The 26,850-nt window shown below is 38.0% G+C and overlaps 1 protein-coding gene across 9 annotated transcripts in view; it reads right to left on the minus strand.

The window, feature by feature from the left end:
• arhgap23a (Rho GTPase activating protein 23a) overlaps positions 1-26,850 on the minus strand; it is a 71,555-nt gene that overhangs the window by 16,283 nt on the left and 28,422 nt on the right. For 4 of the 9 annotated variants that reach the window (XR_013196826.1, XM_077213217.1, XM_077213219.1 and 1 more), the window contains exons 2-7: positions 16,680-16,877; positions 12,939-12,963; positions 10,554-10,646; positions 7,500-7,578; positions 6,261-6,315; positions 2,539-4,273 (exon numbers count right to left, since the gene is read on the minus strand). Coding sequence is in view for 8 of the 9 variants with exons in the window: in XM_077213217.1 (XP_077069332.1) it covers positions 2,539-4,273; positions 6,261-6,315; positions 7,500-7,578; positions 10,554-10,646; positions 12,939-12,963; positions 16,680-16,877 (2,185 nt within the window). In the remaining variant the exon portion in view is untranslated. Of the gene's footprint in view, positions 1-2,538; positions 4,274-5,350; positions 5,470-6,260; positions 6,316-7,499; positions 7,579-10,553; positions 10,647-12,938; positions 12,964-16,679; positions 16,878-22,434; positions 23,876-26,850 lie in introns of those variants that run through there. The other 5 variants (XM_077213215.1, XM_077213222.1, XM_077213214.1 and 2 more) reach the window with 2 other exon arrangements.

Raw genomic sequence — 26,850 nt, forward strand, 5'->3', positions numbered from 1 at the left:
GTATGTGTGTGTCCTTCACCCCTAACCCCAAAACCTCTGCTCCCTGCCACTCTTCCTTCTACCATTCCCAGTTCATCACACAATTGTAAAAAGCACTAGTCTTATGCATCAAAGCAAAAGGTATTCACTTGGTGAAATAACTACATTCACTCCAAAACAATCAAAACTGTCCTTATTCCTCTGAAAAAAATATTGGATACCTGAACGAACTGACCCTTCACTAAGCTTTTCCTGCCTCGCTAACAGAGACAAGCTTTAAAGAACCTTCAATAGGAATGAACTTGAGATTTCCATTAACAGTATAAGTTTTAGTAAAATGTGTTTATGAAGTGATACAAATTGATGGAGTATTATTCTTATGTGGGCTGGAATGAATAATGATATTACAAAGCCAATGTTTTTTCTTTAAAAAAAAAAAGAGTAAATTTAGCTGTTACTTTTATGCAATGTTAAATAAGCTATGCAATAACCAGGGTTATTATAGTTGACTAAAATCATGAAAAACACTTCAAGTCACGTCAAATAAAAAAATAAAAAACCATAAATCTTATTTTATTCCAGCTACATTTCTAATTTTCATTTAATTTAACTTGACGGACAAAAAATAACTCAAAATCAAACTGAAATAAAAAAATGAGTAAAATCTATATAGACATATTTACAAAAAACAACTATTAAAAAACTGACAAAATTACTAAAACTTTAAAACTGAAAATATAAAGCCATGAATTCAAAATTAATTCACAAGATTAATAAAAATGACAATTTAATTTTAAAAAGGCAATGAAAATGCAGACATGGCGTGAATAGGCTTTTAGTTTATTGCATGTGCTGTAGATTCATATATAAATATGGCCATACGCAATGAATATCATATGTCTCCAAACATCCAATTACACCAACACAATAACGTAGTTTTGAAACTATTCACCCCAAATCAATAAAGAGAACGTCTAGTACAAACAACTCCACTGACATAGCAGGTAGAGCAAGACAGACTGTCTGTTGTGTTTTTATCAGTATGGTGTAACATGTCCCAGCTTGTGGGCATTTCTGTTAGTTTCAGTTTGGTTCTCTCTGTTTAAAAGTCTCTCATGCCTCTCTGCGTTTATCAATCTCTAAAACAGGACATGGGACACGCCCCCCTGCTCCCATCATAAATATGTAGTTACATTCTTGCAATAATCCTAAATATACACAAACCATCATAAAAACAAATTTAATCAAACTGAAGGCTCTAACTCTGTGCGAGGGTCATCTTGTGCTGTACAGGTGTGCATTAGCAGGAACGTGCTTCTCTTCCGTGCTAAATGCTAAAGGTGGGGCCCTTTTATGCAAAGCATAGTGGTTATAGGCTTAACCTTCCTCAGGAATGAAAGCACTGCACTAACAACAGCTTATGCAATCAACAGACAACAGATCATAAAAGATGTCCAGCAGTAAAATGACAGAACAATTAGAAAATCACTAAGAAATAGCCCTAAAATTAATTGGTTTTGTTCTAATGCTGCCATTACAACTTCTAATGCAATGTTAAAGGAAAACAAATGACCAACTGAAAGCTTTTAAGGAAACTGCTAAATCAATAGCACTCCACTTGAATCCAGCTGTGCTATAAACATATAATTAGAGGAAATAGAGATTTATAGGCAACCATATATAACCATGTAGCACATTTAACAGTAAGAGTTCTGGTGTCTACATGTCTATCACAGTTTGTTTTGAATATTTTGCATTCAACCAGCCATTTTGATTCATATTTCCTCTTGCACTATGGTTTAGTAATAAAGGCAAGCAGAGACAAGAGCAAGAGACTTTGAGCGACAGGCCAGATCAAACCTACAAACTACAGACACAAAAATCGGCTGTTTTCAAATAAAACTAATTATAATTACTATAAAATTAACCCTAACTTAACATTTACCTTTCCTTTAAAAGAAAACTTGAGACATTATTTACTTTATGAGCCTTTTCCCCAATTGAGGGTTTCTCTTTAATTTAGTTTTGTAAGATTTAGCTAACATCTGGGGATATCAAATCCTTAAGCTTTAAAGTGTTCCCACCAAGGTTATGGGTTAATTTCCCAGAGCCAATTTGGACAGAAGCGTCTACCAAATGCATAGAACTGTAGAAACGGGAAGGAATTGGGTGAGGCACTGGAAAAGTGGAAACAGAAGAAGAGGAAGAAAGAAAAATAGGACTAATTTAAATCCAGTAAGTCTGATTCAGCCACAGACAACTAATATTGTTGGGCTGACCATGGGAGATTCCAGCCTTAACTAATGCATAGACATGCACATTGGTTCACCAGACATAGGAAATGAAGGGTAAGACCAGTGGGGTTGTGAGTTATTAAAACAAGTATAGTCATTCTCTAACATTCCCATCAGTCTATTTTAATGGTGTCTGGATAGTTAATCAGTTTCCTTATAACAACCAAAAACAACCATGTGCAGGATAGAGTGAGCAAATGATGGGAAAAGATAAACCGAGAACCGAACATGACAGCAAAGAAGCCATTGAGCAGTAGGGACTTACCTATAAAAGGAATTGACGCGAGGGAGTCATCCTCTATGGATAGTGGTGGCAGGTTTCCATTCGTGCGGCGATGAGAAATAGCACTTTCTGCTTTGGCAGGGGACTCCGTAGGGTCAGAGGTAAAGAGTAGAGGGTCACTGGAGTCAAGTGCTATGGCGTAATGTGGATGTCGATGGGTGTTCGCACCCCTGCGGCCAGTGGGTGGTTTCTGCCTCAGAACTACTTCCTGTGTCTGGGCTTCACCTGTTGGTTCCCCTGCCCCTCTGTCATGATTAGTGGGTCGGTAAGTTCTGTCTTGTCCTTCAGGGGGTGTGGGAACAGCAGTTGTAGAGGAGGTGGTTGGTGGGGCTGGGGAAGAAGCGGCCGAGGGTGGAAGCCCCTCTGGGGGACTGGTTTTGGGTGTAGGAGTCCAGAGGTGTGGACCTGTATAAGAGGGGTCTCTAAATGACTGGGCCTGCTGAAGGATACGGCCAGTCTTGCGGTTGAAAGAGGGGCTGTAGCTACGGTAGCCAATCGGCTCCTCATCTAGGCTCTGGCAAGAAGGCAAGCGTCTTGCCTGTGGAGCAGCCTGCTGAGGTTGTGGAGCCTGAGATGAGAATTGGTGTGCTGTATGTGTGATGTTTTGATGCTGAGGTGTGTGTTGATGGTGTTGGGGTGTGTGGTGTTGGGGTGTGTGGTGTTGTGTTTGGTGGGACTGTTTTTGTTGGTGTGACTCTGCGTGTTGCCCACAATGTCCACCACGTCTCGGATATCCTTCAGTTCTGTTTGGGGGCTGCTGGACCCAAGTGGATCTTTCAACTCGTGGAGGGAGAATCCCCACAGCTCTGTCGAGAGTTTCCAGTGAACGTCCCGAGTGTCTGTACCGGGTTGCTAGAAGGTTTTCGGAGGAATTGCGCGCATAGCCCACTGCAGATGGGTGCTGTCCATATGCATGCTCGCCACGCCAGTCTCCTTGGTTCCAGTAGGGATCAGCGTACGCTGCAGAGCTCTGCTGAAGCAGTATCAATGTGTCCTGTGATGCACTGTGGGGAAAGCCTGCTTGCTGCGACCGCCTGGCCTTACCAAGCTCACCCAGGCGGTCCTGTGAGAAACTCCTATGGCGTGGGAGCATGGAGTGAGAACTAGATCGCTCCCGTTCTCGTTCGCGGCCTGGTACCTGGCTGTAGTACCAGTTGGAAAGGGCTTGTTGGGTGTGTTCGCTGCGGCTGGATGGGGGTGTTGATGTTGGCTGAGAAGGGCTTCCCTTGCGGCCTCCAATGTGCCCCATGGCAGTACCCACATTGTGGTTGGCAAAATGAGCATGATGCAATGGGCTCATAATTCCTCCTGAAGAGGAAGAAGATGAGTGTGAACGTCCTCTCATTTGTCCGATTGCTTGTTGTCCTCTGTCAGTCATTCCATACTGAATCTCCTCGGTTCGATGTGCAGGGCTACTGTGACTAACACCTCCTGGCTCACAGTTCCTGCCCTCAGGTGCCCAGACAGCGTTGCTGGAAGTGACTGTCCGGTTGTCAAGGGGCAGAGAAGGACCAGAGGAAGAGCCGGGCCAGCGGCTCCAATTGTCCAGCTGGTTTTGCCCCATGTATGAGGAAGTAGGGGCAGGGGAGGGGGAGTACCCCGCAGGAGGCTGGGATATTGTACGTGGAGGGTAGAGAACAGGGGGCGGTGGAGGAAGGTTTTGGGCCTTCCCTGTATATGGATTGTTCCCTCTTAGGTAGGCATCATGGGAATATGCCTGAAAGAGAGAAATACAACTTATTTAATTCTAGAAGAACATGAAGGGGTGGCTAAAGTTAATGAGAGTGAATCCTCAAGTCCTCAAGGGGTATAGGTGAAAAGTTTGTAGAAAAAAGGGGTCATAGAGATTACATTTCTATGACAATGAGACACCATACTGATCATGCGATTGTGTCATAATAGAGTTTCAATGTAATACTAGCTTATACAACTTTTCAAACACCAACACAAACACACCTCAACAACCAAAGCTGGCTAATCTAAAAACATTTAGGTGACAGGGATGACTGCTAATAATATAATGATTTTAATAAACAGCTTTGGCAACTGTAACTTCAATGATCTGAAAATCATCAGGAAACAAAAAACTGAAATGTATATATTCATTGAGAGATTCATGTGAGATTCACCACACAGCAAAAAAAAATCAAATTCATTTTACATACAATTTTTGTTAAATGAAATTATGCACATTATGTATATAATTAATTTTTAAGGATTTTTTTTTTTTTACATATTTAATTATTTCTGACCCCAATTTTGATATTTAGATTTATGGTTAAAGCAAGAGAAATACAATAGAGGAAAAAATACTTTATTAATGCTACATTATTAAAAACAAGTGAAAATCCCCTGCATTTAATTCATCTTGTTTTAAAAATGTTTAAGACTAAAATATTGATGAAAATATATATTTTTTGCAGTATAATGTTACAAACGTGCAAGACATTGACTCCAAAACTCCAACAGATTTTTGTGACTACTGTCAAGCTGACCAGAAGCACCAGCCTTCCATCAACACTAACCTCAAAACACACTGACACAAACTCAACATATGCAACATTAAGAATTTATTAACAAATAAGAGACATGGCTCGCTGACGAAAAGCTGTTTTGACTGCAGACAAGCAAATCGACTAACACAGCATAGTACATGCAGTCTGCTAATACATGCAAATACAACCAACACAGCGAGAATTGAAACTCACTAATCGAGAGAAACATTCCATAAAGCTCAAATGTGTCGAACGGTTCTCTTTTTCTTTATATTGTTCTCTTAAAAGCTTGAATGTACCTCTTATGTCCCGATTTGTGCTTTCTCAAATTCATGTCTCGTTGTCACGTCTCTCTGTTATTCTCGGTATCTCTTTTTTCTTTCTGTATATGGTGAGCCCTACCCAACCCAACGCTCTTGAACTCCCTCCTTTCTCTCTCCCTCTCTCCACCCTGTGGGAGTGTGGGAGGGGCCACATATCTGATGATGTCATCTCTGGAATGTAGCTGATGCGGGTGTAAGGAGGGGTGTGTAGAAGGACAGAGAGGAGAGAAAGACATGGAGGGAAGAATAGTGGAGTAAGGAGGAGTGGGGTCTCTTGGGAGGCTATATGGGTAATTTGCCTAGCATGAGTGCCCAAGTACGGAGATTTATTGAAGTGTGTATAAAGCATGTGTCTGTATGTCACACACATGTGTAAAGGTTTCCCTTTGCCTTTGGTGAGTTGCATGTCCAATCTTGTGGAACTGAAGAAAATATGCGAGTGGGAATGTTTGAGCGCTGTGAGTAAGAATGCATACATGTTTGTGAGTATTTGTATGTTTGTGTGTGTTAATCGCATGACAGTCTTACGAAATGACTGAGGCGTTTTTGCATGAAAGTACTTCAAAGATATCGCTGAAGCAACCTACTGAATCACACATTGCTCTATAACGACTACTACAAGATATTCGAGTGGTTAAACCCATGCTTTTGTGTCTATTTAAAAGTGTGAATAGATTAAGCATAAATTAAATTTAATTTTATGATGTATGCTTAAAACAAGAAAAATAAAAATCTTAAAATGATTACATTTATACAATTTAGTTATATAATATAATATAATATAATATAATATAATATAATATAATATGCACTTCTTAAGGCAGTTAGGTAAATGTATATGAGTGGGTGTATGAGAAAAGGCAAAAATGCTCAAACGTACACTTACCAGCTGCAGCACATCATCGTCCTTTGGCATGATGGAGAGCTCCAGTACACTCTCACTGAAAAGCCAAGAGAGCATGAGTTTCAATAAGAATATATACAGTATGTAGTGTTTACAGTAAAAAACATTATAGTTTCCATTAAAGGGGCTATATGCGTTTTTCTGAAATTTAAACTCGCGACTGACACCTGTGGCCATAAAACAGAACTGCTCTTCCTTTCTGCTCGCTCTCGCAGCGCGCGCTTGTACGTGCACACTTCACAAGTCATCTGCTGCAAGGAGGTCAACATTATGTTTACAGAGGTAAGAACAGTTTTAACCACTGCGTGTTACCTTTTCATAAGAAAAAACAGCCATTTCTGGGTCACGTCGTATTCCCAACACAGATCTGAGCTCCCCCCAAGGCTCAAATGCGAAGCCGATGTTCACTCTAGTCCTTGCTCGGCGTCGGTCGCTCTCAATCTTCGATCTTTTTCGGCCACTTGTCAGGGGTTTAACTTTTTTAGTCTTCTGTGGAGTTACTGTTGGTGTCAGAGTTGTCCTGGGTCTCTTCTGTGTATTCGTAAAATCTATTGCACTGCTTGCGAGTGTAGGCTACTTGCTGACTAGCGATGGTGGCAGAGTGATCTGAAACGTTTAACATGACGTCACATCCGCAGACAGCGCGGGAAAAATCCGACCCGACAGAAAATAGGCAAAATAGGATACAGGCTTATAGGTGCACCCACTGTGAGTGGACAAGGTGTCAGTATGCTCAACAGGAGAAGTTTGAGTCATAAATGGTAAAATAAAAAGGCTATTGTTATGTTTATTTTGGGGAAAAAGTTGCATATAGGCCCTTTAATAGTTGTGGGTTGTGATTTGGGTTGAGTTCAAAGCCACCCTTTACACTAGGGGTCAGTTTGGTCCGATTATCTGTAATAACCGTTCTAAGTAATGCAAATTATCCTCCAGACAGCAAACAGTGCCCGAGGTCATCCTGATACATAAAACATGCAGTATGTCACAAACTCACATATGAACAAGACTCATGTGTAAAAGTTTAGTTGTGTTGTTCGTTCCAACTCTAAACTCAACCATTTAAACAATGTTGTAGATCAAGACATCATATGCATTTACTTCTCAGGCTAGTTCTGGATAGCAGTAGGAAACCTCATTTCCATTAGCTCATGCGACAAAGTGGAATTCACTTTTTTTGGTTTTGAATGGATTATTTGATGCTGTTTGACTTGAGGAGCTCACCTGTTTTGAATCAGTGCAATGACCTGTGAGTACGTTTTACCCAGCACACTCTCTCCATTCACTTTAACCAGCCTGTCTCCTGCAAATTCACACACAAAAACACACTTATATGGCAAACATTTAAAGCAGGGTTTCCCAACCTTTTTTTGTTGTCTAATGTGCACAGCCACCAATAAGGCTCAAGTACCCCTTACAAACCAGAAATGTGTTCCATTATAATGGATGTCATTTTGCAGAAACATTAATATTATTAAATTCACTTAATACCAAAACAACCAATACTACTCACACATTAGCAAATATGTAACTGTTCAAATGTTTAAGGTCAGTAAGTTTTTATTTTTAAGAAATTAATATAATTTAGCAAAAGATTTGTATTTCACATAAATACTGTTCTTTTGAACTTTTTATTTATCAAAGAATCCTGAGAAAATGTATCACTGTTTCTACAAAAATATTAATCAGCACAATTCTTTTCTACATTGATAATAATAATGTTTCTTGAGCAAAAAATCATCATATCAGAATGATTTCTGAAGTATCATGTGACACTGAAGACTGGAGTAATGATGCTGAAAATTCAGCTTTGACATCCCAGGAATAAATAAAAATTGAATAAATTAGAAATCAGTTATTTTAAATTGAATCCTATTTGACAATATTACAGTTTTTACTGTATTTTTGATCAATTAAATGCAGCCTAGTTGAGCATAAAAGAGACTACTTTCAAAAACATTTTTAAATTATTCCCCAAACTTTTGAACAATATTGTACATTGTGCTAATAGTGTCATCAACACAAAAGTATCTATTTACTACTTTTACTGATAAATTATACAGAAGTATAATTTATTAATCATTTTATAATTGGGCTTAGTGTTTTTAAAGTTGATTTTTCAAAAGCAAACTTTGCAACATTCTTTACATAGAGAGAGTGTGCAGTCTGTTAGAATAATAAAGATTAAGTAGACTCATTCCATGTGTTCACTCTGTTTTCCTTAGATGACGGGTGTGTTTTGGGTTCATGTCAGGGTTTGGTTATGGGATCATCTCACATTTACATTACATTTATTCATTTAGCTGACGCTTTTATCCAAAGCGACTTACAATTGCTATATATGTCAGAGGTCGCATGCCTCTGGAGCAACTAGGGGTTAAGTGTCTTGCTCAGGAACACATTGGTGTCTCACAGTGGATTCGAACCCGGGTCTCTCACACCAAAGGCATGTGTCTTATCCACTGCGCCATCACCACCTCAACCAGCGGCGGTCCATCGGAGGAGTCAATATAGGGGGAGCCTCGCATTACCAATCATATTAAAATACAATAATCAGAGGTAGAGCATGATCTGTTGCATTGATTGCCCACGTTGACATGGAAGATGTGTGCACCGGCTCCTCGGAAAACTCATTTTCTGCAGACTTGAATCCCTCATGTAGTTCTACACGCCCCAATGCGTATTATCTGATTATGCGGTTATCTACTCTTAGCTACATGTAACAAATTGTATCCATTCAGTTGAATTTACACCAAAATGATGAAATAAAATAGCAAAAAATAATACTATTAATCATAACCTGGACCTAGTGATAGGAAACATTATAATGTGTCTGAAATTAGTGAAGCTATATTAATCTATCAGAGATCATTTGTGTATAGGAGAATAGATAATTGCAACTAATATGGTAACACACTAAACTCTTGCATGAAAGCAGGTAAAGAAAACAGTTTCTCAGTTTCTTTCTCAAGTTCAAATTTACTCTGTTCATAGACTCTCTCATTTTGTCTGAACACCGTGAGAGTAAAGTGGACCATCCATGTTTAGTCACAGGAAGCATGACCAAGTGTGTCATGCCATAGCAGCGCTTCAATAATATAATATACTTAATATAGTGACATAATATAGTATACTTAATATAGTGACATAATAAGACACATTCCTGTGAATCTGTGACGGGAGCTAAAGAAGAAACAGATCATCATCGAGTTAAATGGGCAAGTCATAACAAGAGATCACATATGTGTGCACACGAGTGCACCGAGTGGGTGTAATCAAAGCTAAAATCATTATGCACGCAAAGCCGTGTACACACACATATACATACAACAACTATAGTTATCTTGACTTTTCATTGAATTTCAGAATTATGTGAGGTTTGCACTGCCTAGTTAACTTAGTGAAACTGAAAAACTCAAGGCCTTCTCATTCCAACATGAGTTTGTTCCAATCATCATATGCGATTTGTATGTTCAGAACAATGTGTAAAAAAAAAGACCGCGGATGAGCTGAATGAAAATGCAAATTCTTTCTCTGACAGTAGATGGTGCTTATAGAAAAGCAAAAATACCTTGGTTACACAGGTCAGGTACACAAAAAAACGATGCAAATTCCTGTTTCCGACACTCGCTTGTCACAGAGAAGAAAAGTTTTCAAGCAGCCATTCGGATTTTCGTACTGATTTTTGTATTTGCTATGATATTTAAAAAGCAACATCAAATACAAGAGTACAGAGACAAGAGAGGCGGATCTGGATTCTTCCTCTGCTATTCACTATCTCTTAAATAAGTCAGTTAATCATGAGGGCAACCAAGTCTTAGTTTTATGTTACACCAGCGGCTCTGGGCATGTGAAGAAAAATGTGAATCTTATTGGTTGGCCAGTTTTCTTTAAAATTTAGTTGAATCTTTTTGGTCTCTCTTAGGAAAAGATTGTCTTGGGCAATCGAGAGAGCAGGACAACACACATACCATCAATTACAGTCCACCATACGGTTCAACACAAAACAAAACCCTGGATAACATTTCCAAATGTCCAAATCATAGTTAGATGGAAATTACAACCCCTCTTCATAATTTTTTTTTTTTTTTGTATCAGACGTTTGTATCAGTCTGACTCTGAACAGACACATTAACAACTATTTATTGAAATTAAAATGTCTACTGCACCAAATTTTCATACCAAACATTTGTGTGAACTTTGTTAGTCTGATGTCTTGTCGTTTCTATGAACATATCATTTCAGCTGCACACACACAGTTTTCTTTCTCTCTTTTACCTGTACACAAGCCGGCCTGGTGGGCGGGACCTTTCTCTCTCACATTCTTAACGAAGATGGTGTCCATGGGCTCCAGACAACTCCGATGAAGCCCTGCACGAAACACACAAACACAATGCTGTTCACAACCATAGACAAATACATAGCACATAGTAAATTCATAGTTTGTACAAAAACAGAAGACACTACAGTGGCTCTAAATACCACCCTGTAAAAAGAATCCGGGATTCAAAATCTAATAAATCTAATGAAAATGAGCAAAGATTATGTACATTTTTTAAATATTGATGACCATTATGATGTAAAATAAGTACTAAATATTTCAGATTTTGACTATTTCTAGATCACTACTTAAATAAGTAAATTAATGAGATTGATCATGTTACACTTTATAAAGACAGTTAGATGCTCTTCCATTGAAGCTCAAGATGCTCTTTGGATCACCTCCAGTTAGGGATATTTGTCTTTGACACTAATTTACTTTATATATATATACACTTCTGTTAATTTATATTCACAGTACAGTTGTTTTCTTTTCTTTTTTAAAGAAATAAAACATGTTGCCTTAATTTAAAACTAAATAAAGAAATTGTTTCACTAGTGGACTTAACTGTGTACCTCACTGTACAGAGACAAAAACACACACATACACAGATGTTTAGATTGGCACTGAGGAATGTGTTTTGCTCATACTGATGCCAGTGTCTCATTCATGATGACATGATAAGATGAGGACAGTTACAGTCAACAAACAGGTTGAGGTAGTAATACTAAACTTATCTAGTAACTTTGGGGCTATCTGTAGAATCAATACCTGTCTTATTTCATCAGATGATCTGTCAAAGGCAGCTTTCATTTCACAAATCTGTGTGTGGACTGTGTGTAGATGCGTGTGTGTGTGTGTTTGCACCTCTATATGGGGAATTAGTGCTCCACGATTAGTCGTTAAATGATTGTGATCTAAATTAAAAACCCCCGCGATCTTATTCCTAAATGACAATGATTCGACTGTGTCTATTAAACCTTTGACAAGTACGATCACAGTGGAACGTTCCAATTTTCCGCTGACCCGAGAGAGCAGTTGTCACATACAGGTATGAAACAGCTTCACAAACAGTCTTTTCAACCACAGTATCATTATTTCTGTGTTACAATAGTTAAAATGATCACAGAAGTCCTGGGGTAAAAGTTTATAGTTCGCATATAAACAATGATGTCTATGGTAGCGATCAAAATAAATAAAAATAAAATAAATCCCCTTGTAAAAGTAATTTGACGCTTCAAAATAAAGATTGTATCAAAAACACCATTACGCCAAAAAGGGGCGAGAAATTACTGTTAATTTTTTTTTATTTCTCATTAAATCGTTACTTCCAGAGATTCGTTTTCTGGATGTTGATTCATCCAGTAATTGAACAAGTCGAGTATTTATGAGTGAGTCATTCATTACCGTCATTTTTATTTTATTTTATTTAAATAATTCCTTCAAATAAATTAACTCTTTCTCTGCCGTGGACTGAATTTTCAGGTTTTCCTCATGTTCAGTATTATGCAGTAAGTGGGCGCAATTACGCATCTTCTGAAAGAGTAGAGAATCTCCAGATCAAAACATAGGCAAAAAAGGGTAGAAACAAGCGATAAAAGCATTGCTTATGCACGTTGCTGTCTTTGGAAAAATAGGCGATTTTCTAAGCTATTTGTTCAAAATGTTACTTTTTTTTTGATGAAACCTGCCGACATTAAAGTGTTGATAAAGCAGAGGTTAGGGTAAAGGGTTAGGGTTGATAAAGCAGAGGCTCTGATCTTTCTTTTAATATATTGCATGTTCAGATAATATACAACAAAATATTCTTGTTTTCTATTAAATCTGTTTCCATGTACAAGTACATTGGTATACTGTATAGTACTGCGATATGATATCTGTTTTGTTTGATATGGAAATGATTAAACATTTTTCATATGACAGAACTTGCAAATGATATGTTATATATCGGATATCAGTTGTGCTCATTCCTGTAACCCTGCTTAAACCAGACTGATTTGAATGCAAATGGGCAACTTTAGTGTGCATGAATGGAAACTTGCTCTAGGGGGTGCAATGCAACAAAATTCCCTGATCATTGACCATGCGACACTAAATTGCTTATGCCACAATTTAATCTCAGATCAGAGAGATGAGAGATAATAATATATGCAAGAGGAAGAAACACAGAAAAAAGAGAAAAACAAAGTGTTAATCAAGTGACGCCAAGTTTAGTCAACTCATAATTTTGAAGATGAGTGACAAATCATCTTCAAATTATAAGAAATTAGTTGAAATGACTGCAATTCACACGATGTGGATGAGACTTTTTAAAAACAAAGAAATACAAAACATAGACTCACCCTTTCCATTCCCATTCTCTTCATCCTAACAGGAAGCAATAAGAGGAGAGTTAGATCATTGCAAAATAACTAGACGGCCTTAAACTTAAATGATTTAATAGTAATTTACAAAAGACAATACTTAAGCAAGTAATAAGTACTTAAAGTAATCATATGATAGAAATGATAGTGGAGTCTTGGAGTATTTAACAAAAAGTGCTCATCAAGCTTTTTAAAGTTTTAGTTTCACCCAAACATTTTAATTCGGTAATTTTTTTACTCATCCTTGTGTCACAATTTAAAAAAACAAAATGCCTTTCTTAGAAGGCAAAGGGAGACATTTTGAACAAATATCCTGGTTACTGACTCCTGGTAATTTCCATGCAATTACAATGACTGAGGATGAGAACTGAGTCTGCACATCTACATTACAGTATTTTTATACGGAGTCTAAATGAACTACAGTGATATCAGCCTTGACTCTGTCTCAGCACTAGAGGTCAGCACTGGGAATATGGACCCCTCAAGCAGTGAATTTGCTGCTTTTAGCCAGAAACATACATAAACACACCTTCACAAGAAGAGCCGCAACCACATTAATCTTTCCATCTGTGCTTGAAATGACATAGTATTCATAATATTCATTATGCATCTTTATTTACAACAGATAACACAAATGCACAACCTTCACGAAATAACCAGACTGCAAACCAGAGGCTCAAATCACACACACGTGCAACGCTGATCAGGCAGTTTAAAGTGGGCAGCCCAATGTTTAGTCTGCGCTGACTGGGCTCATTCCTAACAAACTCACACAATACTGAGGCTTTGCCGTGCCGGGAAAAAGACAGACAGGGGGGCAAACATATGGGTAGGGAGTGACGGACAGTGACCACAACTTTAAGGTTTATAATCAGCATAGATCAAAATGTAAGTCCACGTGTGCATTAACTAGAAGCTGATGTGGTGACACATGGAGAGAGTCACACAGTCATGTGACCATGTGGACACTGGGAACAGTGAAGAACAGAATGGACCAGAACACATTGTCCCAGCAGCCCTGGTACGGCCCAGCCCAGCTCAGAGTGCGTGTGGTACCAGTCAAACACAAAATAGGCCTTTTGACTAAGAGAAGCAAACAGCAGCTGCTCAGAGAAGAGATGCCATCTAGACCAATCATAATGGGGCTTTGTTTCTCCATCATCATGTGCACACACTCACACCATTCAAACATCTATAGCCTGGTCTCAATAATATACACTACCAATCAAAAGTTTGGGATCAGTAAGATTTTTTTTAGGTCTCTTCTGCTCACCAAAGCTGCGTTTATTTGATAAAAAATACAGTAAAAACAGTGAATATTGTGAAATATTATTACAATTTAAGGCCACGTCCACACGAAGCCAGAGCTTTCCCTATCCGATCTTTTTTTTCCTCGTTCTAAAAACAAATTCCGTAAACACGGCGCCGTCTCAAGAAATATCTGCGTACACACGAAACCACTGAAACTGACTAAAACCGATGTAGTATACATGCCAGACCAGTATGAGGCGCTGTAATTCTGACTCAGATACACTAAAAACAGAGAAGAAGACTTGCTCATAAACCTTGCAACAGTAGCTTCTTTTTTTTCTTTCTTTTTAACCAATAACTTTACTGAACAACATGAAAAACCATAAATGGCCTGGTACAAAATAGCAATGAGTCACGATATTCGATTAGTTAGCAGACGCATAAAGCTTGCCACAAAGAACAGGCAAATAGCCTAATCATTATGAATGTGTCAAATATAGCAAGGAGACATTTTAATTATTTATTAATAAACTAGTGTTATCTGTGACGATGCTGACTCGCCACCTTCGCAGTAGGTGAAGGTGCTTATAGAGATAAATGCACACTTCATACGGATTATAAGAGAGTTGTCTGTTTCTTTTCGTTTTGAATTGTTTTGTTTAAAAGTAGACATTTCAAGCTTAGATATATTTCTGAGTTTCTGTTCATTTATGAGACAAGCTCCAGTTCACGTGGGATGCAAGTTATATCGCGTCGGCGCCTCCGTGTCCTGATGGCTATTGTCTGCTATATTTGCTTCTTATTTATTAAATCCAGGCAAGTGGTTGATGAAACACTGATTAAAATTATGATACAATTTATACAAAACGAAATTCACTTTAAAGAAAGGCTTTATATAAAACAAAACTTAATGAAGTGGTCAAAATGATGTGTCTCGATATTGCGCATCTTATGATTAGGCTACTCACGCTGTTCACTTTTCATATAATCAACATAGATGAAATGGAAAAAATAACATATTATTTAAACATAAATATGAAACTAACTTTTCTTTAATGGCTACAACATGCAGGGCTACAGTAAAGAGAAATTTAATGTCGGAGCGAACGCCGCGTTACCGGTGAGCATGAGGGGGCAGAGGTGCGTTTTTTGAATAATAATCAAATAATTCCCAGCGATCGTCGAATATTATTTTTTCTTGAAATGCCCATCCCTACAAAATACGAAATATCTTAATCAGACAAAATACAAGCATCATAGCATAAGAAAGAAATATAAACAAATAAAGAAGTAAAATAAAGAAATAAAATAAAAATACATTAAAGTAGGTCTAAATAATAGTTATAAATAGTAATAAATAGCAGTTGTTGTTGCTGTTAGCCTACTGATTTAGCGCGTCTGACTAGTCGACACGTGGGGTGATGACAACATCGTTTCAATAAATATTCAGATTGGCCGTACACACGAAGACACAAGAGTGTCTTTTTCAGATTTATCCACCCTCGGACCCGGTTTCAAAAAATAGCGATTTCAGTCTCCCAAAACGCCGGATCCGTCTGGACGAAACGCTGATCCGATAAAAAAATTGTACGTAGCCTATACAGCTAAACGCGTCTCCGTGTGGACAGGGCCTAAAATAACTGTTTTCTATTGTAATATATTTTAAAAATGTAATTTATTCCTGTGATGGCCAAGCTTAATTTTCAGCATCATCACCCCAGTCTTCAGTGTCACATGATCCTTCAGAATGCTGTTGCTTAATATTTTTGTGGAAACCTTGATACATTTATTTTCCAAAAGTTCAAAAGAACAGCGTTTATTTGTAACTGAAATCTTTTGTAACATTATAAATGCCTTCACTGTCACTTTGATCAATTTAATGCATGCTTGTTGAATGAAAGTATTAATTTCTCAAAAAACAAATCTTACTGACCCCAAATTATTATAGTATATGCCTTGTTTATAACATAAAACTGACAAGCACAGACAAAAAGTCCCTTTTTTAAAGTTCATTAGCAGATTGCACTGTATCACTACCTGCTTTTTTGGTCTTTTTTTCCTCTTTAGAAAAAGATGCTAAAGGAAAAATGATGCCAGTCTGGCTCCTAGCTCAAGTCCAACCACTATTGCTAGCGTGGCTGAAACCCTTAAAAACAGTAAAAAGTTACTGTTAAAACAAAAGGGGTTTTAGATTCTGATGCCAAAAAAATGTCTTTTTAAAGTTTAAAAAATTTGATACCAGAATATTTCTTAAGCCCCAATATTGCAAATGGTTCTTTATAAGAAGTCTCTTTATAAGAAATTTATTTTTTTTAAGATAGAAGACCTTGAAGGCTGAATGAGCACTACTTGTAGTTAAGAGACAGAGACCGTTTGTTGAGTTTTGTATCTTATTAGATGTCTTATTTCAGTTGTTGAATGACTGATTAGTCAGGGCTCGATTTTGTGATAGTTGGCAGGCTTCCTCACCTTGAAACTGGTGTGCAGGGCAGACTCTGGCGGGTAAACGATGAAGTGACGTAGCGTAAAACCAAAACCCTGAGAGTTCTTTTGGAGCACCAGTGTACGTGGACCCTGCCAGGACATGCCCAACCCATCTGCCCCGCTCCTGACCACCGGCCGAGGGTTCTCACTGGATGAAGAGGTCCCATCTCTCCACCCCTTTGCCTGGAGGAAACACAGAGCGATATTTGAAATTAGACACTCGTCATTGATACGCGCAATCCAAAACTACTATTCCATTGGGATTACATGTCACATAGAACATTGTATCTAATGTAAAATCTCTCTTGTAGCTCAGACAGTAGTGCATGGCTCTAGCAACGCCAAGATCATGGGTTTGATTCCCAGGGAAAGCAAGAACTGATCAAATGTAAAAGTATACCTCGAGAGCAATGAAATTCGTATTGGATAAAAATGTCTGCCAAATGCATAAGTGTAAATGAAATGCATCTGTGTTGATGAACACATCACATTTAATGTGATAATTGGTGAATACTCTTGGCAGATAATTGCAAGAAATAACACCCTGTTGTTCCAAATGACCATCCCAACTGTCAGTCTACTTACGCCACCTGTGCAAACAAGACGTGGGTATGTGAGGAAAAGTAACTAAAAGGGGGAGGGCAAGGGAAACATTTCACATTTGGGAACAATGATATAATGTTTGTGATGCCAACATTCTGAGGAATTCTTAGAGGCCACTAACAGGAACATTTCTTATTAGATAGTAGGGATAAAGGCCAAGGATCTCTACAGAAATAAAATAATCCCCTGATTACTGGGACAAAAGAGGTATTTGGTGGAGTTTTATTTAAAAGGTGACATCATCATTCCCCTAATATTGCAAGAAAATACCTCTTTCTTCTATATATATTTCTATATATATACACACACACACAGAAGGGGATTTTTTGTTGCCGTTGCTGCCAACGCATTTTATACAAAGCAGACATGTATTTCTCAAATCTCTGCTCTTCACCTCCTCACTTCTCTCTACACTCAGCAGAAGTCCTAGTCTATAATCCAGCGGTCCTAACACCGACCACAGGCTCACCCCCTCTCTGTTTCTCACTCTATTTCTGTCTCACACGCTGTTTTCATTTGGCTGGGCTCATGTCTGAACCTTCTCTCTTTCACTTGCATTCTTACCAACTTGCACGCATGAACACACACATATAGACAAATGGTAACGCTCCTTTTTAAACAGTCCTGCATATTGTGTGGAATGATGTAATGTTTTTATTTGTAATGCCTTTCCCTTATTAAAGGGATAGTTCACCCAGAAATGAACATTCTCAGACGAATTCTCGATGAATACGGACCAGGACCTCAATTCCAATCCATTCCATTGAATGACCAATTTTTGTACTCACTTGGTTTCATTATATGGAAAAGAGCAGCAAGAACATTCTGCTAAACTTCTAATTTCTATTACTGTTTTATGGAAGAAATTCATACAGGTTTGGAACCACCCAATTTATATTGGGTGAATTATCCCTTTAGTATTTTAAGAAGGTAAGAAAGAGTGAAAAGACATTTTACAAATTTTCTGCAGTGATTTTTTGGAAAAATCTGTGGAATTGATCTATTCACTTCACATTAAACAAAGCTGAGGTCTTTAAATCTAAAACATTTAATGAACAAACACAAGAGTTTAAAAATATTACTTGATTACATTTACTTGAGAAGCTAATTTGCATAGATATCGCAAAGATATTAAGAAACTTGTCTTTCTCCACTTAAATTTTTCAGAGCTTTTTGCAGATTTCATGCGCGCGTGGGCCTGCTCAATGGATTAGAGAGACAAATAAAAGTGAAAGACACAGTAAGGCTGTGTAAGTGACAGAATGAATGTACAGGGGCATGTGTGAATTCCATAACATTTACTGTTAAGCCAGGACGTGTTCAGACAGAGACGGAAAGGCTAGCTTTAGAAAGAGAAAGAGAGTCTCCAACAGGCTCCAACACGCAGGTTTCGACCACAAGGTTCCTCCCGGCACTGAGAATACCAAACCCTGTTATTACACACACCCCCCCCCCCCCCAGCCAAAAAAAAAAAAAAACACAAAAGTGTACACACAAACACATGTACACATGTTGGTTCAGTAATGTCCAACCATTTAAAGCATTAAACTTTTCCTCTGTTTTTGTCATGTATCTTTCTTCATCATTAACTTTCTAATAGATTGGAAACTTGATTCTCCAGGGAAACCAAGTACTAAACTCAAACAGTCATCTCTTTGACGTCAGAGAGACCTCCAATGTTCTCCAAGAACAAGAACATTCCTTCTAAAGGGATAGTTCACCCAAAAATGAAAATTAGCCCATGGACTTCAAAACCAAAACAGGCCATTCACTGGCATTATGAAGCTTGGAAGAGCCAGGACATTTTTTAATATAACTCCAATTGTGTTTGGCTGAAAGAAAGTCATATACATCTAGGGCTGGCTTGAGGGTGAGTAAATTATGGGATCTTTTTCATTTTTGGATGAACAAACCCTTTAAATCATCAAGCTTTTGAGAAGTTCATTGAGATGTTGCAAGCCAGAAGATGTACAAAGATCCAATGATGTCCTTGAAATATATATATTTCTTTGAGATATATTTTTTGTCCCATTTTCCAGTAAAATATGTGATTTACTTGAGAAGCAACACAATTTAAGATATTAGGTAAATATAAATAATACCTTGGTTTTAGGGAATATATCTTGAATAAGTTAATTTTTTTACAGACCATTAAGAATTTTTATTATTATTTTGTATTGTTCATATAATTCTGGATATAACCTCTGAAGTCAAGTACTAATACCTTATTTAATTTTACATCTAAAGTAAATGTCTATCATATCGTAGCATATTTTTAAATGGAAAAAAGACAAACATTGTACCTTATAAATGAAAATATCAAACTATCTGCTTCACCTGTTAAAATCATAGTAGTGTTGTGCACTAGAAAGTCCTCTGATGACATCTGCTTAACATCCAACATTCATACAGGCTAGAAGTTAGGCTGAGGTCATAGTTTACGACCAGCTGATGATGGGTTAACACACACCCGACACATTTTTCTCTGGTGGTGACGTGTTTCTAGCGTTGATTCAGGGTAATTTGGTTATAAATCAGGGAAAGAATGGGAAACTTAATATAGACATTGACTTATGAATATATATAGCTTAATGCCCTCAAATACCTCATTTGATGAGTGTTTTATTATGTCTAGAGTCCTCTATTGGCAGGCTATGCTCAAGTACACATGCTCACAGACAGTCGCCAGAAACAATACACTCCAAATAGCTGAGTGGGTGATCCTGCTGAAAAGTTGAGCGTAATTAATGTTGAGTGTTTAATCCCTGACACCCTGCCCTATGACTGCAACACACACACACACACACACACACACACACACACACACACACACACACACACACACACACACACACACACACACACACACACACACACACACACACACACACACACACACACACACACAACTGAGAAGAAGTGTGTGTATGTGTGTGTTTAAACCTGTCTGTCAGCTCTTTCAGTTCCGCTGGAACTCCGTTAAACAGGGTTTTCCACCTTTACAGCAATGTTTGAATCCAGGACTAAAAAATAAACAGAACTGCAGGGAATATGAATGAATGTACTTGTACACAGGTTACGATTTTAATATTTAATATAATTCAATATTTTTACACTCTACATGCTTGTAAGCATAAGATGACCATATAATGTACTAAATAGACATCTTGAATTACTGTGATGCATATCATCGACGAAATTTTATTTAAGATTTATTTAATAAAATAACAGTTTTAGTTAAGCATAACAATGCTTCGAATCAGCTAATTTTACATGACTGGAGTGGATGCCACAGAGGTAAATATCTGAACTGGTGACTGAAAGGTTGCAGATTCAAAACTGATACATAAGCTTTCACCATTGTGCCCTCGAGCAAGTCATCCAAACCCAGGTTGATCCAGGGGGATTCACTTAGGGTCGTGTCTGCTAACTTACTGCTTACTTATAAAGGGTCCAAGCACCACAGGTATTTGCACTTACATTCTTATTATTTAGTCAATTTAGTTAAAAGTAGTCAAATTCTACCAATAGGGGCACCATAAACGAAAGGTACTCATGACTCTGCGACTGTTTGATCGAGGAAATAAAAATTTAGCGTGGAGTTTCTTTGATCTCATACTAAAATGTCAACATTTTCTGGATAAATCGGTCAAAAAAAATCGGAAGTTAATTTTTTTAAATGCAAATGGTAGATCATTATGAAATTTGGTATGTATATGCAGATTGTTATAACAAGGCTGTGTAACAAATTTTATGACAATTGCCCACACGTAGTGCTTATAAAGAGTATGTTTACACAGTAATTATAACAATGTCCTGGTATTAAAATTCCTGTTTAGACCTTCTAAAATGTTCCTGTCCGGTGTCCACCATTTTGAAATTTTGAATTTCCTTTTGTTTTTTTGTCTTAGGTCATTGGTGTGATTCACACAAGATGTGGTGTGTATCAAGGGTCCAACCTGACCAAACATTCAGTAACCCTGCAATGCACCTCCAGAGCTTGTGTATTTTAACACAGCCTTGCTAAAGTACACCACCTGGCAACCTTCTGTTTCAGCCTAATAACCCAAAAGAAACACACAGATGAACGACACTGAATAAGGAAACGGGAGCATTAAGTCCTGCAGTAAATCTGAATGAAACCCAGCAGCTTCATTTAAATACAGACGGATCTAATTGAAACAACATGGCTCCTCGCCTAAGCCTTCATTAACAGATCAGGTTGTTCTAGAGACATTTCCTTTTTTTTCAATGGGAATGAATGGAAGGCTTCACCTCTGAATGGATTATGATGGTTATTCAAACATGGTGATACAGTTTGCTTTTTTAGGAGGATTTGGAGTAGTTAATCCAACTGAAAGGGCAGCACAACCAAACATATTTCAAAGCGGTTGAGTTTGGTTTGGGTTACTGTCTCATATGAGAGTGTGTCTGGCCGACAGCTGTCTGTATGTATAATTCTGAAGAATATCCCAACCCATTCCACACTATTTCATCCTAGCATTCCAGAGAATATGTCTTACAAACATCGTAAAGTGTGATCACATGACAGAACAATCACAGACACAAATAGACTCCCATACACAACAGACCTAGACATTCACCAACTGTATCCTTTAATCTAGGTGCTTGAAGCAAAGCCACTCAGTTTAACACACACACACACACACACCAAAAAACTTTCTTTATAACCCCTTATCTGGTGCCTTTACTTTCTAATTACAGTAGCTGACCTCCCACTACACTATCTCTGTGGTTAAAAGTCTCAGATATAAATGCAAGTAAGAAACGGTGACAGAAATAACAACTTTAAGTGCCAATAAAAATGTTGTTCCTTGAAAAATTTTTTTACCTTCATGAGGGCATTTTTTCCCAAACCTTATTAAAAAACATACACACAGCACCAATATTTAAAGACCAAAACTCATGGCATTTTTGACTCCATTTTAAATATTTGGGGCTTTTATTAGGTGGACATTTTCAGTTGCAGTTTTGCTCAAAACCATGGTCAATTTCTGATCATGGTGAGAAATAAAGGTAAAAGTTTTTCAAAAGCCTTTTAATAACTACATCCGGCTATTTGTCTCTCTCTACACACACATGCACACAAACATACACATATATAAAAACAGCTTACCCTGCAGGTCTGTGAGCGTCTCAGCATTGCTCTTCTGGCACTGATGCCATTTGTATTTTCAGAAGTGTCATTTTTCGAAACATTAATTTGTGGTGTATCCCCGTTTAAAACCGCCACCCAGATACAGCGAGGTTCCGGAGAGCTGCAGTCCACCCCCACCGCATCCCGAAAACACCACTCCATACCCTCTGCACGCGGGCACACAGCGGGCATCACCAACGGCACCTGACCCGCTGACCACATCACACATAAACACGCACGGGAGTGTGCAAGGGCTCACAAGAGGACGAGTCGCATTCACAAAAGAACCATTAAGACCATTTGATGTAAAAAAAATTTAAAGAAAATGTTTTGGAAGAATTGGCCAACCAGAGATAGGGAAATGTTAAAAACTAAAAGTAAAGTTATAGATGTGTCCATCCTCTCCCAAAGAGAGGAGAAATTCCAGATGTGGCTTCTGTTGAACATGCCCAAATCTTCTCATATTTTGTTAATCCATGCTGGTCCAATTTTCTTAAAGGATTCTGGAGTTAAACTAATAGTTCCATATCACATCGATGAGCTCCGCACCTCCCATGCTCACGCACGCAGACGAGTGTTACAACCACATAGGCATTTCCAGAGATGAGAGCGAACCAGGATGCAGCCACATACCCCTGTCTGGCAGTCCCTGAAATGTGTGTGTGTGTGTGTGTGTGTGTGTGTGTGTGTGTGTGTGTGGCGAGCACGTGGCAGTGCTGGCAAGACGTAGATCCAGGGAAGCCGGCTGCTGGATGGAAAAATGAATTAAATCCAAGTTTTTTTATGCATCAGTTTTCCCCCTCTTACTCTGCTTCAGTCTTTTTTCTTCTATTCCTTCACATTCTGAACCATTCAGCTCCTCTCTCTCTCTCTCTCTCTCTCTCTCTCTCTCTCTCTCTCTCTCCACTCTGTCATCTCCTGACAAGCTCTAAACTCCAGCTCTCTGTCACTATGAGTGGGCCGGCCCTCCTTCTTTTCTTTTGCTTAATGCCTCTTTCTCTCTCTCTCTTTCTCTCTAATTCATTCAGTTGTCCTTCTCTTTATAACTCCTTCCTGTCTGTATCTGTTCGCTGCTCACAAGTAATTCTTTATCTCACTCGCACACTCATATGCTTATTTTTACTCTTTTTAAATGCTCTATAAAATGAAAATGAGAGTTCTGTGGCTTTTAGTCCATGCCTGTTAGCGTTGAAACCATGTTCAAGATACTTTATCCCTAAAATCCAAAAATAACCTTTTAGCACATTTAAAATATACATTGTTTTTTTTTGTTTGTTTTTTCAGGAAAACTCTGTGTAAATCTGGATGACTCATCCTGCACTGCACAGAGTTCTGTCCAATCAGATGCTCTCTAGAATGAGAATGTCCCGCCCTCTAATCCAAACAGCTACTCATTTTCATAATATCATTTTCCTGGCTGTAATGTAACTAAAGCCTGTTGGCTATTTAACCTTCCTAAGCTTTTCAAAAAAAAAGTCAGAGTTGTAATTTTTAAAGCCCACTTAGACTAATCGAATAAAGTTTGATTGTTCAGATTGCATATCTCAAAAAAAGTCACAAAGTTTTCAATCACTCAGATTGAGGAGGAGGAATAAATCAGTCGAAAATGACCAAAAATGTTTAAACAAAAGGTTAACAAGGTAAGGTAAGCAAAAGGTAAACAAAATCTTTTCAATGTGTAATTAATTAAACATAAATCCTAAACTGTAGTGTGATTTAATAAGGTTTGTTTTTCTTCTTGCCATCCATATTCCTCTGGCTCCTTCTCATCGTCATTTTTGCAGTCTCTCCCATCAGCCCTCATCTCCGTCTGGCACACAAAACTTTTGCCTTTTTCCCCATCAGAGCTCTCAGATTTCTGTCTTATCTAATCTTTCAATTCATTTTCATCTTTTTTCATTCAGTCCTTTGTTCCACCAAACAAAAGACATGAACAAAAAACTAATTCTAACGGCCTATGACAGTACTAAAAAAGTCCAGTAGTCCAACAACATGTTGTGGCTCTGCTGAAACCCACCAGAGCCCAGCAGCTCTAAAAGACCATTCGACTGTGTGTGTGTGTGTGTGTGTGTGTGTGTGTGTGTGTGTGTGTGTGTGTGTGTGTGTGTGTGTGTGTGTGTGTGTGTGTGTGTGTGTGTGTGTGTGTGTGTGTGCACGAAACAGAGCACTGCAAAACCACCGCTCTCTAAAAGTCCCCTCAGAGAAAGTGCAAAATAATAGCTCCTCTAGCAAACACAATGAGCCTAAAAAAAGTCTAAAAATGACACACAAAAAAACAGTACATACTTCTAACTAAAATAAAAAACCCACATGGAGAAATGACCACTATGAGAAAAAAAAAAAAAAATACTGAGAGAAAACCCAGAATGGCAGACAAAAACACAGGGTGCCAGACACCTCACTGCAGCTGCTCTCTGAGGCCAGACTAAAACAGCTGCTATAAAACAACACACACCAACACAACACAAGACATGCACAGTAACATATCATCTATCAGGTCACATATTGACACTAACACACACACATCCGTGGAAAATCTCACCTAACAGGAAAGCCTCCAGTGTGTGTGCGAGAGAGGCAGGCAGCTGGCCATCGGTGAGACATTTCCCTCTCATTCAACTCCACTAAACACACACACACTCACACCTGAGATCCGTTACAAATGAGGACGGACTGGTTTCACCTGCCGCACTGTTAAACGTGTACCGGCACGGCAACATACAGCCAGAACATGTACACAATACAGGAAACACACAGTTTATCACGTCAGGTCAAGGTGTCATGAATAGGCTGAAGAATTAGTCAAGTCACGGTGAATCACAATAATGCCACAGTTTATATTTAAATGCACAGAAGACAAGTATGATGTTGAATGTCCTTTTGTGTTATTATAAAAGATTACAAAATTAATTGAAAACTTTAATGGAGCAAACACACACACACACACACACACACACACACACACACACACACACACACACACACACACACACACACACACATGCCTGAGGTGTGTTGAGGACTGAAGACACGTAAGCTCTAATAATTAAATATGAATCTTAAGAATTCCTGCAGTCTAACCTGAAGCTCATCCTCCTTTTCCTCACCACTGTATGAACTACTACACAGAACAATAACCACAAATTCTCAAAGTAAATGAGATCTCCAGATTCGCCAAGACACAAAAGTCTGCGATTTAAAGTCAATATGAACTCCTTTCCCATCAAATCTTTTCCCCATATGAAATTATCTGAGCTATGCAATCCACAATCATTTGTATGTCAACAATTCCAGATGAAAATATTATTGCTCAGAGATTGCTCTTTTAAAGGGATAGTTCACCCAAAAATGAAAAATCTGTCATCATTTACTCACTCTCAAGTTGTTCAAACCTGTATGAGTTTCTTTCTCAGAAGTTTCTTTCTTCTTTCTCAACAAAAAAAAAATATATATATACATATATTATATCAATTTCAAATCTCTGGCGGTCTTCAGTTATTTTATTTTGAATAATAAAATAAAAAAATACTTCATTGGAATGGTACAGCAGGTAGGTGTGGAACTTACTATATAAACACACACACACACACACACACACACACACACACACACACACACACACACACACACACACACACACACACACACACACACACATTAAAAATAAAGAAGGATGAAGTAAAATGTCTAATCTAAAACCTAATTATATCTAAAAAATCAAGTAATTATGACTCTTATAAGCAGCAAGGGAATACACGGTCCTATATCAATATTTATATATAGGGATAAAGACATCTAGTGGTTACACCACAGTATTACACATGGTTTTCTTTACTTCTCCCACCAGAAGCCACTAATCTGCCTTTCATGCATTGGATTTTAAATAGGGGTGCTCCGATCAGGATTTTTGGGGCCGATCACTGATCCCCGATTACTGGAAGCTGTATCACCCGATACCGATCACCGATAACAGGGTCTATTTGAAGCCTTCTTATCATGTAGCATTATTTATTAAAATATATTTAACAACAACAATGTACATTAAGTATTACTATTAAGAGAAGACAACGTATCATGAATTGACACCTGTGTATTTATTTGCAAGCAACATGTCCAGCATATTAACTTATAACAGCCTGTGCTTGGTTATTGGGAACAGCTTAGGGCTTGACAAATAAAACTTTCCTGTAGAATATAAAATAAAAAATGATAAAAGACAGAACATCTGAGTCTTTAAATTGAGCTTTAGACTACTTTAAACTAAAAACTGCAACAAAAAAAGGCTATAGCCAAAATATTGTTTTGAGTCAGTCAGCCATCAGTTTTTCTAATAAGGACCACAGGTAGTAAAGTCCACAGCAACAAAAAATACAAATAACTAACAACTTCCATATC

The sequence above is a fragment of the Siphateles boraxobius genome, unplaced genomic scaffold (assembly GCF_051911475.1).
Source record: "Siphateles boraxobius isolate OS27281-9 unplaced genomic scaffold, OSU_SipBor_1 66, whole genome shotgun sequence".
In the NCBI taxonomy this organism is placed as follows: Eukaryota; Metazoa; Chordata; class Actinopteri; order Cypriniformes; family Leuciscidae; genus Siphateles; species Siphateles boraxobius.